Genomic DNA, 17,241 nt, shown 5'->3' with positions numbered 1-17,241 from the left:
AGCGGCGCGATGTTTCTTAGTAGAGAAATAGTCCTTTAAGTGTGTCTTTGATCAGTAATGCAGTCGATGTGACGATAAAATCTCAAAATAAATTCATAGTAAATGCTTGTAGGGTCGGTAGGAATGAGTACCTTTATTACAAAAAGTTTTTTTCTGTTTTTTTATTGCTTAGATGGGTGGACGAGCTCACAGCCCACCTGGTGTTTAGTGGTTACTGGAGCCCATAGACATCTACAACGTAAATGCTCCACCCACCTTGAGATATAAGTTCTAAGGTCTCAGTAGAGTTACAACAGCTACCCCACCCTTCAAAGCGAAACGCATTACTGCTTCACGGCAGAAATAGGCAGGGCGGTGGTACCTACCTGCGCGGACTTACAAGACGTCCTACCACCAGTAATTATGCAAATTATAATTTTGCGGGTTTTTATTACACGATGTTATTCCTTCACCTTGGAAATCAATCGTGAACATTTGTTAAGTATGTATTTCATTAGAAAAATTGGTACCCGCCTGTGGGGTTCGAACACCGTTGCATCGCTAGATACGAATGCACCGGACGTCTTATCCTTTAGGTCACGACGACCTCAAACTTCTGCTGGTAGGGCTTATTGTAGGCCCCACGAGAATGTGCGACCATACTGCCTATTTCTGTCGAGAAGCAATCATTCCTTTCGGTTTCAAGGATTGAAATGCGTTACACTACATAATTGTCACTCTTGTTTACGTGGTGAGGTCATTTGGCTCCGTCTACTATTTGATGTTTCCCACCCGTGCGGGCTTACAATATACCGAATCACCGGTAACACATAACAGCTTAGTGGGATATTATTTTTTAGTTTTTTTAATAGCTTTTATTATGGGTGTTTTGAATATTGTTAGAAAATAGAGTGACATAGCTATTGTTGGATATTAAAAACAATTGTATAAACGAACCGAGCTCAATGTATCTTGGCCTTACATGGTTGGATAACACGTATTAATGAGTAATGTCTCCGAGACGAACCGTCGTGATGAGGAAAATATAATCCAGCTTTTAAGTCTAAACGTCTGAATATATAAAAATAATGATTATAGGAACAGCTGATGTTTTTGATCGATGCTCGTAATGATAATTAATTGTTATTTGGAGCGCACGTCGATATTTTAACCTTCTTAAGAAGATCCGCTTTTTTTACTATCTAAGCTGATAGCCTTGAGAGGCTATTTCAGCGTAACCTTAAGTAGTAGGTGAGCTCACGGGGCTCAAACCGGAGTGATGCTAACACTGACCCTAGCAAGAGCAGTGCTTCGCAGAATGTACCACCGGATCGGAAACGCTACCCACTGAGAAGATCCGGCAAGAAACTCTGGGGCTAAGATTCGCAATACAGAAACATCCTCCTAGAATATTTTAATTTTATTAAATATAGGTATTTAAAATGAAATTGCAAAAAAACGAAACTGGTTTTTGGGTGTGAAAACATAATTTATTCAATGCTTATGTACATAGTGACTTTATAGCAGATCTAATGTAATCGTTTTGCTCGAGGCATTCACAAAATTACTATTCTAACACAAAAGCTAAGTTGAACATAAGGGTGCGCGTCGGGTGCTGCGTGATGCTAGTATTGCATTCTGGTCATTGTTTCATCTGAACTACGTCATCATAAGTTTTTCACTCGAATTAATTTTGCAACCGTCTAATCTAAGGGAAGTTTGATGAATTGTTTGATATAGATCCGTCGTCTTCTTTTTATTCACTGCGTTCATCCACAATGAGCTAGTACTATCTACGTTTTTTTTCTATATAGTTTTATCGTTTTTTAAAGTTTCAAAGGTGACGGACTCGCCTGAAGTTTGGTCGAGTACTCGTTCTGTTTTGAAAGCGATTAAAAAATGTTAATTTAGCATTATTAGTCTTTAATCTTTTATTTATTTATTAAAACACTTAATAGTCGCTGTCACTGACACATTGAGTTACAGCATTGTGATCTCATGAAGCAGCAGTTTGTTCTATAATTTAGATTGACGAGGTGTTTTTCGCAAAGCGGAGACGACAGTGTACCGAAATTAAAAATAAAACTATATTCAATCGCTAAACATTTGATTTAGTACGTTAAATATTTATGAGACCGCAATTTATCACGCAGGTAGCAGGCAGATCCCCTTGCTTTCGATCTAAAACGTTATCGCGTATTAACGTAGGTATCCCACGTTATGTGAATTTGAATCATTGCGTTCAATACAAAAAAAAACATATCCTAAATTTCAGCGCTCAAATACGACTAGAATGCATTACTAGTGTTCTTTCCATTACTATTATGTGGCATGAATGATAAAATTTAATTATTAATTCATATTACTTTTAAAATTCATTGAAACATTAAACATTGCTAAAATTCCTTTTCATGTAAATCCAATATATAACCTTACAAATCCTTCTAAAAGGGAACCTCCGGCTACGAGTTTAAGAGACACGATTAGTAAGAATGTGATCAGAACGTTATTGTTTACCAAATTTCCAAATAAGAACAATGATGCTACTTTTTTCAACAGTTTGGTATATTTTATAGTCAATGTCTAGGTTAAATTAAAATGTTACACCCTGTATTCTTCAAATGATGTCAAATGTCAGATAGAATTTGAAAATTAAATTGAAAGAAAGTTAATAATAATAATAATAATAATAAAGATCATTTATTGCCTTTCACATCATAAAATGAAATACAAAAAAAAGAAAAGCAAAAAAAAGAGAAAAAGGCAAAAGGAGGTGGCTCAGCTATTGCTGTTCAAGGTTGATAAATTGAACAGCGCTGATTTTCAGTCACCCCCGTTTCCCTTTGGTTCTTTGCGGGAATGAAGACTCTAGAAACTACTCAGAATATGATATAAATTAGTAAAATTAGTAAATTATAAAAATTTAAGAAAAAACAAAATAAAAATCAAATTAAATTTAAATCAAATCAAATAAAAAAAGTTCGATTATCGATTCAATTTGAAAAGTCTTTTCTTGGCCGTAGTTATTATTTTCCAATAATTAATCTATAGGAATCTTTTTGTGGATTAATACAGAGTGTGATTTTTATCTCCAAACCAGTGGAATCGATTTTGAGAATTTATTACTATTGCTCGTAGTTTAAGATGGCGTTAGAAGCGGATTCGAGAAATCACCATCATGGTTCGAATCAATATTAACATTCATTTCACCGTGTCGCCTCACTATCACAATTTATTTCTAGCTATTCTTCCCGAGACCCTTCATACATATCATACACTCGTTAGACTAACATTTATATAAAACACGCCCATTATAATCGTAAGCATATGAAACATACTCAACACTCACGGGTACATGTAAGGAATACAGTACAGTAGTGCCGTTACAAACGAAAGCGAACCATTATCGAAACTAAGAAAAAAAACCTACCAACAAACACCAAAACGCGTTACTAGATCAGTCTTAACTATGTTATAAAGTTATGAAATGTATGAATATGTTTTACCGATGATAAAAGGTATATATTTATTTTTTAATAATAATTCAGATACATGTAGTACTTAACCTATCGATACATACACAAAAATAAAATATATTTACGTTGTTAATTTGAAATACCACAGGTATTTTTAATACTGACGAGTCGTGCTATAAATTATTTATCTTCAGAGATATGATATATACTTTAATTATTATTTAATTTGCATTTCAAGCTAATAAATGCACGAAGTATTACTACGAAGCTCGTATGTGCACAAAAAATACACGTTAGAAATAGTAACGAATTATTTTTAGTAAAATACATAGACTACAATTATGTATTATTATTATTGTACCAAAAATAAAATTTTAGCAACATTGGCATTTGACACGTCTAATAATACAGTCGATTATCTAATACGCTTTAAAAATACGTTTTAACTATAACATTATATCGTATCTCTGAATATGGGATAATTATAATTTACGGTCTTGCATCGACCGACCTTGTTGTATTTACAAATGATAGGCACTGAAAGTTTAATATGTGACCAGTTAGAAATAACGCAGACAACTTTTTGGATTCCGTTTTTAACTCGCAAACTATGGCTGCTAAATCAAAACTAAGTGCGTTTGTATAGTTGTGTACAATTTGACTGGATAGTGATAGGCAATAAGTGGTTAACGAAGCCCTTCATTATAACAACGGGTTTGTCAACCCTTTTCAGAGGTGAGGTCGAAATTCCCATTGTATAACAGTTGTACCCTCATTTATAACTGGAACTCACGACTCCATTTTTTTTTATTGCTTAGTTGGGTGGACGAGCTCACAGCCCACCTGGTGTTAAGTGGTTACTGGAGCCCATAGACATCCACAACGTAAATGCGCCACCCACCTTGAGATATAAGTTCTAAGGTCTCAAGTAAGTTACAACGGCTGCCCCACCCTTCAAACCGAAACGCATTACTGCTTCACGGCAGAAATAGGCAGGGTGGTGGTACCCACCCGCGCGGACTCACAAGAGGTCCTACCACCAGTAATACGGCAGAAATTGACTGTCGGGTGGTACGTATCCATATGGGCTTACATTACGCCCCACCCATAAAAGTATTCGTTGCGATTTAACTCTTAAGAACAGAACAGTTGTCAAAACTGTTAGGCTACTATTGCTTTCTTATCTTTAATCTGCAAAAAAATGTTTCGTCACAAAAACCTATCGAAGACTGTTGTCAAAATGTACACAATTTATTTTTCGTCCTGTTAAGCCAAAGGCATAGCTGAGGTTTGGGATTTATTCCTCAGCGTCCTCTACAACTTCGGCTGTCAGAAGATTAGTGTTTACATCCTGAAGATCTGCAGTCAACTTCTGGAACAAAATATGCATTGAGATACTTAAAATAAGGCATCAATACATCATTATTAGCCAAAAATGGATTAGTGGTTTACTGTAATATAACTCTTTTTTTTAAATATAATATACAGTTACAAATTAATAGTTTTTATCCGAGGGGTATAATAATATGTTCCGTAAATATTTCGGTAGGCACCGGCTTGGCTCTGCCCCTGGCATTGCTGAAGTCCATGGGCGACGGTAACCACTTACTACCAGGTGGGCCGTATGCTCGTCTACCTACATGGAAAAGCGCGTTTACAAAGGATATCAGTTGGATACCTACATATTGGAATCCTTTTTATCAATCTTTATGTACCGATGTACCTACCGATTACAACTGCGTATAAAAAAATCTTTAGCCGCGAACATAGGAATTGGGTCGCATTTTTTAAATTTGCGAATAGTGAAAACGCAAATGAAAGAAGCGCGAATAAGGAGTTTTTACTGCAATAGAATGTTGACTTGCAGTGTTATCGGGCGAACACTAGCGACAATAACTTATTTATTGACAAGTGGCTTATTTCATAATCCATTTGAATTGTTTTACATTACCGGTTTTAGTGTAACGCGTTGGCATAACATTATAGGTAATTTGGAACCTCATTATAATATTTCAATATTCAATTTGTAAGTTGCAACACATAATATAGGAAATTAAAGAAAATTTTGTTCGTAACACAGGCGATTTCATCACATGCAGCAATAAATGTATCACAGATATAATTAAGCCATTATTGGGTAATTATCATTTCCGAATCAAATCTGCAGCTATTTCGCATCGTGTGAAACATTACTAAAATAATTTGTTTCGATTTCAATAAATGTTTTTTTTTTATTTTTGTTGTTTAGATGGGTGGACGAGCTCACCCGGGGTTAAATGGTTACCGGAGCCATAGACATCTACAATGTAAATGCCGCCACCCACCTTGAGATAAGAGTTCTAAGGTCTCAGTATAGTTACAACGGCAGCTCAACCCTTCAAGCCGAAACGCATTACTGCTTTATGGCAGAAATCACAAGAGGTCCTACCACCAATAATTAGGCAAATTATAATTTTGCGTGTTTGGTTTAGATTACACGATGTTATTCCTTCACCGTGGAAGTCACTTGTGAATATTTGTTAAGTAGGACATCTTATTCTTTAGGCCACAACGACTTCCGGAATCACTGATTTAGGAATGATTATCGCAACGATTTGTCAAATTTAATTCAAAATGGAATTCAATTGGTGAAATGTAACTAGTGTCACTTAAAAGACCATTAAAATATAATAAACCGGAAAATTTATTTACAGTGTTTATCGAAAACTGGAAAGTGTTTAATTAAGATAGCTATTTAATAGCCCTGATGATTCTTTACATCTGATTAGTAAGTCACGATCGTAAATTATATACGCAATATAAAGTAAATAGAAACTTAACTTTATTAATTATTATATAATACAATTTAATATAAATATTTGATTTGAATTAATCAACGAAATATGCCCTTTACAAAACTTTATATAGGTACCTATATATTTATACTTGGTTTAGCAAATTTTTTAATTATAATACATTACGTGTTCGGGTGATGGTGCATCACAGTTTATTCATATCGAGTTTATATTAATTTAAGTGCATAACGTTCGCTGTCTTAACTATTTTTAGTTAACGTAGTTTTTTGTAGTTTTTAGAACTAAACAAAAATAAAAAGATCACATACCCCAATCTGCGACGATGCCACGTTAGTGCGTTTGCGTCGCTTTGCTGCCAACGCGAGCAGCATAACCAACGTGAGGGAAGTAAGTGCCGCCATCAGCAGCGGCAACAGCAAGTTGTCTCCGGGAGAGTAGCTCTATAGAAAAAAAAAGCTGTTCAATCCAATGAGTCGAAGTGAATCCTTCAGAGGCACCTAGCCCACTGAGTTTCTCGTCAGATCTTCTCGGTAGATCGCGATCCCGACCCGGTGGTAGATTCTGCGAAGTGCTACTCTTGCTAGGGCTAGTGTTAGCAAAACTTCTCAGGTTGAGTCCGTGAGCTCAGCCGGAATAGTCTCTTAGTCTATCAGCGAATAGGGATAAAAAAAATGAAAGGCATTCCAACTCATTCTTTTTTGTAGGCTATATTTTTGCCCTTCCTAATCGTTGGACTTGGACTGGACTTTAGCAATGCCAGGAGCAGAGTCAAGCCTTTGCCTACTGCTTAATACTCTCCACAAGCCTCGTTTGAAGAAGGACATGTCTCATGAACATGAACATCTCATGACATGAACTCATTCCATAGCCGGATGGTACGTGGCAAAAAAGACCTCTGGAAACGCACTGTGGATGACCGCAGTGGCTCCAGGTAGTATGGATGAACTCTACTCCGGTGGCGGGCGGTGCGATGGTAAAAATGAGACGTTGGTATCATCTCGAACAATTCCTCAGAGCACTCCCCATGGAACATGCGGTACAAAATACAGAGGGAACCGAAGTCCCTCCGCAGACCCAGAGCTTATTTTATTCTGTGTTTTTTTTCCTAATGACTGCTTGATATTGCTCGGTAGACGAAGAAAGTGACTGGAATAACAATTGAATAGTCGAACTATACCTATGAATCATGTTAGTGTTAATTTGTACTTTTCGTCGTAGAAACTCTATATCAGGGGTGGCCAACCGGTCGATCGTGGCTACAAGTTCAGTCGATCGTGGCAAGAAAAAAAAACATAAACAGACTTGCAACGTAATTATCAATTGCTGCACGCATCTTCTTCATCTTGTATCATTTGTTAATGACCATTACTTCACATTATTTATCCTCTCTTCCACACAATAGTTTTCTTTTATTATATAATTTCAGGTTTATTTTAATCTTTTTAATAAAATAAATTATAGTACTTATTTGTATACTGAACTACATTGTTTCATTAAATTTCAAGAAATGTCATTGGTAGATCGCAGTGTTTTGTCAGTAGACAGTAGATCTTGGTACAGTAGAAGTTGGCTACCCATGCTCTATATATCTACGAAGTATCTGTGGAGTCTGACCTATATTCAGCTAAATAGTTTCCGACAACAATCAGAACCAGAAAAGTATTCGTTGGCAAATTCACTTTTCCTTCCGAGTTGATAACGTAAACATTACATGTTTAAGCAAGCCCGTAACTAAGTGCGAACGCGACATTTTCGTGATAATCAAATATTTATTACATTTCGTAGTTTTACGCTGTAAGTATAGACAGACACCAATGCCTTTCACTTTTCAATTAGTAATGATGGTATCATTACAATTTTTTTCTAGATGTTTGTTGAGCCTTAATGACTACCGTGTCTATTTTATATGAATCGCGTATATGTTACATTATTTAAAATTATTTTTATTTTATATTTGGTTATACGTTTAATGATAGGCTACCGAAAATAAAGGCCGGTGTACTGGTGCCAAGTTATTCCGGAGTTAAAGCTCTGCAAGGAGATATCAACTTATATAAGTAAAAATACGTACTACTTTCAGAATGAAGTATAGAAAGATAAACTATATTATTATATATCACCAATCTTCCGATTTCTTGCAGCATGGTTGGAAGCTTTGGATAGTCTCTTATCAATAAAATTGAGACTTCGACCCGTGATTTTAAACCACATATCCATAAACTCCAGTAACTACTTAACAGTAGGTTGGTCCTGAGCTTATATGACCATCTAAAGGAATAACATACCTACGAAAGAAACGCCTACCTAAGAAAGTAAGTAGGTAGGTACGTACTATAAAGCGTTGCATAAGAATGAAACTACACTTTATTCTCAATCATTCCAGTTTACAAGTTGCATAATATTTTTTTATGGAAACATAAATGTAATCCATATTCTACAAATGTAGAAACCATTGGCGTTTATGGAAGCAAAATTCCTACAATAATACTTACCGTCCATTGGAAGTACGAAGAAGGGTCCACGAAAGGCCACCTGGCTCCATACCAATTGTCTTCGTTAGCTTTCGATACTGTGATTTCATCAGAATTTGACGCTGCAGGATCGGCACCAGGCTTTAGAGGTGGTAACGAAAAAACTTCGTCAACTTCTAAAGATTCTTTGAATTCCTCGTCATCATCTACAGATAACATCGTGTCCTTTAAATCATCCAAACTCGATATTTCAGTAGTTGCAGGAAACTCTGAAGTTACCGGTGATCGCATTAAAGTTGTTTTGGTTGAAATAAGAACATCATCAAACATTTTAACACTCTGTGTGGATTGCTTTTCGGTTGGTTTAAATGTTTGCGTGTAGTCCCTAACTAAGTTACTAAGTGTAAATGGTTCAGCTGTGATAGTTGGTCGTATTATTATATCCTTCTCCCAAGTTTTCATTGAAATTGTATTAGGTAACATACTGATATCACTGGAAGTTGTTGCAGCCGGCTGCGTCGGGTCATGTTTCGCAGAGGCTACTGGCGGAACGGTTGATGAAGACGTTGAACTCTTCCAAGACCTTAAAGCAGGCATTGTCCAAGGCGGAGTGGTAGCTCTTTCACCGGCTCCAGTAGAGGAAGTAGTGGAGACGACTGTTGACGTTTCTAATTCTGTTTTTGCCATTAAAGTAGAGATTACTTGCGGTAGCACTTTAAGATCTTTCTTTCGCGATTTTGCCATTTCTCTTCCGGCCGGTGCATTTGGAGATATAGTAACTATATCACGATGCTCTTGTTGTGTTCTTCGAGCGTACAGCGCACCGTTCAATATGTAAAGCGGAACTGCTGCCAGCCCTAACGCTATTATCACACCGAAAATTACCAAGAAGACATATTTCACTGTAGATTTCCTACGCGATCTTCGAATGTGGATGGATGGGCTATAGTCCCGACCTTTCCCTTTTAAGCCGCTGTTATTTAACACTTCTTCCGTTTGAGGGAGAATGGTATATTGTAAACTGTTTTCGCCATGTCTAACCGTTTTGTACATTTTGGTGCAGAGAATATACACAAAAATAACACTACTTTAGGATTATGTATTATTGCGATACCGAAATTCAATCACATGCTCAGCTCAAAAAATAATATCAAAGGAAGCTTTGTAAGATTTTAACTCGGTTCCGCAAGACATCAACGTCCAGAAATGTCGGCACGAGACATCACCGCTAGTCGCGCTTTGTGCTGTGTTGTAACCTGCTCTTTTCGAGGGGAACACGGCGCAGGCGCGATAACATCGAGCGGCGCGATTCTCCCTATCGCTGAACGACTCGTTGGCCCCAAATCTTTGAGGTTATAACAATTAAAAGCCGGCTTCTTTATCGTGATGCTCTATAATAACAACAACATTGTGAACTCATTAAATAGTGGCACCCTTGTTATTGCCAGAGCTATGATGCGTTATACACCTTTTTTTAATAACAAAAACCTGTTTGCCTTTTCTGTTGAATAAGTCGCAAAAAGGGCTATCGAAATAATCGAAAACCGATAAGGGGTCAGTTGTGTAATGTAGCGTGTCAGAATTTGAGTGGAGCCGATTGCGTGCAGGCTTTTTTGTACATTTGTTGAGACTACTCAAGCTGTAGTACATATTTTAAGATTTCCTTAACGTAGGTAGTGACGACAATATATAACTTCGATTTTAGTACATACATTTGAGTTCCATTGATATATTTGACCCATAGACACAACCCACTGAGTTTCTCGCCGGATCTTCTCAGTGGGTTGCTTTTCCGATCCCGTGGTAGATTCTGCGAAGCACTGCTCTTGCTAGGGCCAGTGCTAGCAACACTCCCGGTATGAACTCCGTGAGCTCATCTACACGTTAAGGAGAAACTGAAATAGCCTTTCGAGGCTATCAGCATAGGTAGAAAAAAAAAAGATATATTTAATGAGTTAAACTCCTGGTATCATTTGTAAATAAACATTCAGATCTGGTTTCCATTATAACATTTCCCAATTTCGTCTTTAAGAGAAAGAAAATTTAGTAAATCAGATCTAGAAATATATTGCTTGTTAGATTTGAAAATAATTTGTTTATATTCTAAAAACTACAAACACGCTAACAATGTTGAGCTTTGTTTCACAATTCTTCCTTCTGCGGAGAACTTGTAGAACTAGTTTAAATTGGTGCGTAGCTAATGGTCTAGGGCAGTGATTCTCAACCTTTTTTTTGTTGCGGCACATATTTAACGATTTCAAAATTTGGCAGCACACAAAAAAAAAAGATAAAAATTATTTACTTACAACACACTGCATAAATAGTTTATTAAAAAATTTTAATATACGAAATAAACTAAAATATACTATAATATTTTTTTGTGGATTTAAATATATATTCATGTTTAAAGTATTTGTCTTTTATTAATTTAATAATATTAACATTATTATATATTCGCAAAATTTGGCGGCACACAAAAGTGCCGCGGAACAGTGGTTGAGAATCACTGCTCTAGGGCTTTTTCAAGTTACGTACCAATCGAAGCAATCGCTCTATTTAGACGAATTGACGAAATTATGCAGCAGCTCAAATTCTATCTTGAGATATAATTCCACAAAAAATGATATGTTAAAACTAGTTTTGATTACTATTACTATTAAATGCTTCAATTAATGCAATGGCCAATTTTTATTCCCACAATCAGTTATATAACTCAAGCATTCAAATACATAATAAACCGGCCACGAATAAATTCTAATCAAGTTTAGAAAAAAGTCTACAAGCTGTTCGCATTAACATGTTTTTGCGGTCGGTCAAACATCGAACACACCATACGAATACTAATTCACTCGACCTTGAACAGAATCACGTTTCATTTCGAAATTGGTTTGTGAATGCGATATTTTTAGAATAAAAGTAAAAAAACAACGAATGAGCGAAATAAAAGGGTTGGTCGGCCGGTTGGACATTTTTTCTACTTATAGCTCCGAGACAATTTTTAGCAAAATCTTAACCTTGCTTGGATCTTCTGATCAGAGTGTAAAACTTGAATTTTATACATACTTCAAATATTACTTTTTAACAGTTTTTTTTTAAAGTAGTAACTCAATTGAAATTTATAAACATTGGTCGAAAGACGTCTCAATCGACGATTTACTAGATTCTAGAGACGTATGTTCGGGCTAAGTCTCGTAACGTTTTTAAATGTACAATAATTGACCGGGTGGTCTACGTATACCTTTTTTTTATTGCTTAGGTGGGTGGACGAGCTCACAGCCCACCTGGTGTTAAGTGGTTACTGGAGCCCATAGACATCACGCAAATGCGCCACCCACCTTGAGATATAAGTTCTAAGGTCTCAAGTATAGTTACAACGGCTGCCCTATCCTTCAAATGAAGTAAAATTTAATTAAAGTATCGTGTCTGACTGAACAAAAAGTTATCCAATAAGAAAATTTTCGCGGACGATTTAGTACGATTTTAGTAATTGTCAAATAAAACGAGATCTTTATGGAATTCGTAAAAGTTCGTGAGAATGCCATTAAAATATTTCCATAAAAAAGGGCTCATTGAAATTTAATATTTTTATGTAGCTTTTTGAGGATCCACAAAGAAGTGGACGTCATTTGACAGAAAACGTTAAAAATGAAATTTTAAGATTTAAGGGTACGTGGATCAAGAAGGTTCAGGATTTTCATTTATACGAATCGCAGAATCTCACGGAGAAACTGAAGAAGTTTTATGTGGAATGTAGCAGTGACGTAATAGACGTAATAGAAAAGCTCAAAATACAACAAAGTTTCGGGCTCAGCTCTTTAAGCAGCTCTCTGCAAAATATCATTAATGATGGTGATTCTTAGATGAATCGTCTTGATACAGAAATATAGCACCAGTCGACTGTTTGGCTATTTCAAAATTGATAAATGCCGTCGAATAGCGAATTACAATTATTTTGGGATACGATGGGATTTGAGAGTTGATTAAAAGAGTATGAGATATATATGAACAGTTTGTGTTGTATATGATGAAGAGTTTGTGACGAAATCCTTGCGAGAAGTTTTTAAAGCTGTAGGCAAGAGGTTACTGGACTATGGGGAAGTCTATTGCAGTCTTGCAATACAGCAGCCTGCTTGCGCACTCACCGATCAAAACAATTTCTATATCATCGTTTTGATCGCCAAAAGATGCATCGGCTGCATTTGAAAAAACAGTCGAGGATGTGTCTGGTGCAAATTCGAAAAAGCTTTTAGAAGTAATTTCGAAATGTGAAACTAACTTTTTACAGAGGCTAATGCAACTCTTTAAAAATATTAATTGATAATAACTGTTGTAAGTAATTCTGTTTTAGTTATTTCGCAAATCTTTCTGAGCGCCCTATGATATTAAATAAAAATGAACAGTATAGGAGGAGAGAAGATAGACCATTTTATGGGCTTGTATAAAACCTAAAAATAAAAAAATAAAAATGTATGTTTATTTATCAGCTTTCCTTAAATACCTACTTAATAAATATTTGTCTTTGAGAACTTATGATAAGGCCTTATGAATTTTCAATTCCAGGGTAAACCGTTGCACAGAATAATTAATTTTCTGGATTCTATAGTAATATTACTGAACTAATCATGAAAACGACACATTCAAGTGATAACTTCGATTATAAAATGTAACATATTTTGGAAATAATATTTTTTATCGTATCGTTACAAGGAAGAGCACGTAGCCCACCTAGACCGTTGTGTAGGGCGTCATTAACTCTAGTACAATGACATCTACGAAGCTGCTATTTTCGTTTGCTTCTGGAACATGGCCAGCTCTGCGGGGCATCGCGTAAATAAACGTGCATGACAAGCGCATGCTGCGCTCTCCTCGGAACGTTTTCGACAAATTTAGTAACGGCCTACGGATCCTTGAAGCGAGGTACGGAGATAATTTACTGTACGAGTAACACGCTCTGCAGACAGCAGTGGAAAACGAGGGCAGCGTTCAATGAGACTGCTGCCGAGATACATAAATTAATTTGAAATTAAACAAATGCGTATTACATTTTTATATGTCGACCTATTAAATCTTAGGACAAGCTCATTGCTAATCATCATTGTAAACTAAGTTCAGTGTTTACAAACCAAACGCATGTAAACGAATAATTGAAAAGTTCTATACCACTCGATTTTTTTTTATTCCTACCTAAGTTGATAGTCTTGAGAGGCTATTTCAGCGTAACCTTAGCTAGTAAGGTGAGCTCACGGGGCTTAAACCGAAGTGATGCTAACACTGACCTTAGCAAGAGCAGTGCTTCTCAGAATCTAGCGCCGAATCGGAAACGCGGCCCACTGAGAAGATCCGGCGAGAAACTCAATGGGCAACCACTCGATAGATAAAGACGTAGACTAAATACTCCTCTAGTAATAAATTTTGGTACCAATCCACGATGAGAGTGCAACATTTAGCAACAATCGACATAGCTATTTTAAAATAACCTACCCAACCTTGAGGGTTCAAAGCACATCCTGTCAGCGAGTTTTACGAGGTTCGCCTAAATAAACATTATCATGAACACGTGTTCAAGCGGTACATTGGACGATGCCCGGCGCACTGCACTCCACAAAAACTTTTGTAATTTACAAAAACATTATTTATTGCCAAACGAATATTGCTCTTTCTACCACTTTAAACAATAAGGGTTTTCGAAAAATCGTTTTTAAACAGCTCACTACCTGCTGCGAGGGACAAGAATCGTTCTTGCCACGGAGAACTTTTTCTACGTATGCTTTCTAAATATTATTTCGTCTTGTTTTCCACAATCTCCGGAGACTTGAGATAAGTATCACGCTTATCTTATTTGTAAAGTATACACACTCAAGAATCTTAAGATAAGTCTATGTTTAAGTTTGATTTTAATAAAGCTGTCACCTCAATTAAGTAGGCCTAAAGATTTACTTAGAAGTAAAATTTTTATGATAACAATTACAGAAATAGTTTAGAAAAAGATAAAATAATATCTTTAAAGAAACGTATAATAGAAAAATATACGGTAGTTAGCATAAACTCAAATGTATCTACATATAATACCTTATTCGTCCACGATAGAATTAGATTTTTTTTTTTTTATTGCCTTTGTAGGCAGACGAGCATACGGCCCACCTGATGGTGAGTGGTTACCGTCGCCCATGGACTTCAGCAATGCCAAGGGCAGAGCCAAGCCGCTGCCTACCGCAAAGATTACAACTTTGCAAATTATGATCGCAACCACGGTAATTATAAAGTAGTAGTACAATAGTTGTAAAGTATTCAAAATGTCGTAAATAATATAATAACAATAAAAATGCAACATTAATTCGGAAATCATAAAATAGTACATTTCAATCTTGTGTATTTTTATGGTGATACGTTGTCTTCGCCATACTTAATTCTAAGCTTTGATGGGTGAATCAATCTAGACCGTCGACGCGAACGCGTTCTGTTCGTCATCTTAGGTTGTTATGAGTAGCGCGTGGTGGTGGGTGCATCGGCCGCTCCTGACCCTGGCTGGCCCAATGCCACGGGGTATTCGCACTGCCATCAAGCTGGCACCGCGCCATTAGATAGCCCTTCCGCATGACTTGTTAATCAACATTACCAGTACTTAAGGTTCGTATCAGTGAACAGTCAAATGGCCGACGAAATTGAAAAAATAGCACTTTTTCTTTCTTCTCTCTTTCCTTTTTTTAAAATCGCAGTAGGATTTCAAAACTCTTCAAAGAGAATATAACGTTCTTAACTAGAACTATTTTTCTGTGCTTTCATTATAGCACACGAGAAACATTATTTAAAACTTCTATGATTTAAAAGGATATGTTTAAAATTGGATGATAGTCTTGAACACTCGCAACCCAACCAACGGATGTTAGTCTCAACTCTTCACCTGCGAATACATATAAGATTATTTATGAATGAAGCTTTGTCTAAATATTGGTATGTTGTGCCAACCAATGTCTGTGATATTTCGATACATATTGGAGCGGAAAGAGTTTCGCCTATAAGATTAAAGCTGTAAGGCGTAAGCTAACGAAACAAATATTACTTTTAAGATTATTTTAGTATATATAAGGAATTATTCGTCACATAATTTTTAACACATACCCAAATGGATTTTACGGTTGACTTCTCTGTGTTTTCTGTTTCCTCTGCAAGCCAAATACCACAAGATGGACCGCATAATCATCATCTGCTCATCTTGGCAATAAAAATCTAACAACCGCGGAGTTATTTTGATATATATAGCTACGGTCTGTGGAAAACGTTCTAAAAGACTCGTAAATATTTAAATGTATTTGCGTCATGTAAACGATATTATAAGTAGGTGTATTCGCAGACAAATTACCGGACGTTATTGGCAGCCAATGTTGGCATTGGCATAGGTTCAGGACGTTGAACCACATGCATGTATATATTTGCATGAGACTTATGCGTTGTAGATCGGACGAAAGTGCAAGTGTATCGTCCGAGATTCTAACACATAGAAAAATATTTACACTGTGACTTTTGTATATCAGCGCACACTGTAGATAAACTTAAATAAAATTTTACAATCTCTTGCACATTGGGTCATATATTTTGTTAGCAAAATTGGCTTTTCAAACTATATTTCAAAAATATACCTTATCGTAAATATACAAACGTGATATCCGGTATGTTGTAATGAGGTAAATGAAGAAGATTAATACGTAAATCATGGAATTTAGAATTTTTTCTTAAATTTGGTTTCGGCAAATGATAATACGTAAGTAACTCTTTGTATATTACGTTTCCAGGCCAAAACATTCCATTGATTTTTACGGAATTTAGACTTGAAACAGTTTGAACTCTTGGACAGAATATAGACCACCTTTCATCTCAATGCTATGCACGGGTCTTCGCCCACGCTACGTAAGTGTAAGCCGTAAAATTAGTTTTAATTATTACTCGATGTACCCATAAACGATAGTGGTTTTTCACTAAAAATACAATGTACATTGTTACATTACACATCTACATTGACACATCTGTTACTTTTCATTTGTTTAACATTTTGGATCCAAGTTTGTTTACTTGTTTTAAAGGTGTTGATTTTTTTTAAAATGTTATAATTCAACAATCTGCTAGTAATTATTTGTTAAATGTCTATAGTTGTGTAATATAAGGTCAGAAACACTGTCCGCATTTGGTTATTTTACATGTTTATCAATTTTAATGTTTGCGGCCATTTTGATATTCGGACTCCAGATCATAGCTTTAGCGCCATTTATATTTGTGCTTTTCACGGGCCAGGTAATTCAAACCATTTGGACTGCAAAATCGTATACGCAAAAATGAAAACGCATTAAATAAATAAAAAATAATTCCCAAAACACAGTTTGTGGTATACGTACCGTCAATATAGATACGATGCTTACGTTCTTAGACTGCACAAAATTAAAAAGCTGAATAAAAAACATATGATTCTTCATGGATGTTGGACGTCTACCAGGTTTTTAATGCAAATCAAAACATTACTCTGTCTTT

General features: G+C 35.9%; 1 protein-coding gene across 2 annotated transcripts; it reads right to left on the bottom strand.

Moving 5' to 3' along the window:
* Positions 1–1,447: 1,447 nt before the first annotated feature.
* Positions 1,448–9,993, bottom strand: LOC114251711 (uncharacterized). Of its 2 annotated transcripts, none has more exons than XM_028186081.2 (3): positions 8,743–9,993; positions 6,559–6,690; positions 1,448–4,824 (listed from the first exon to the last, which is right to left on the bottom strand). In XM_028186081.2, exons 1-3 carry the CDS (start codon positions 9,772–9,774, stop codon positions 4,753–4,755), a joined length of 1,236 nt encoding a protein of 411 aa, XP_028041882.2. In that variant the 5' UTR covers positions 9,775–9,993; the 3' UTR covers positions 1,448–4,752. The 2 variants fall into 2 exon arrangements, with proteins under 2 accessions (XP_028041882.2, XP_028041881.2); XM_028186080.2 differs by having other exon boundaries at positions 1,448–4,827; positions 8,743–9,990.
* Between the last annotated feature and the right edge of the window lie 7,248 nt (positions 9,994–17,241).

The sequence above is a fragment of the Bombyx mandarina genome, chromosome 18, assembly GCF_030267445.1.
Source record: "Bombyx mandarina strain Sakado chromosome 18, ASM3026744v2".
NCBI classification, from domain to species: Eukaryota; Metazoa; Arthropoda; class Insecta; order Lepidoptera; family Bombycidae; genus Bombyx; species Bombyx mandarina.
Note: the sequence above shows the minus strand (reverse complement) of the source record. Positions and strands in the feature narration are given on the sequence as shown.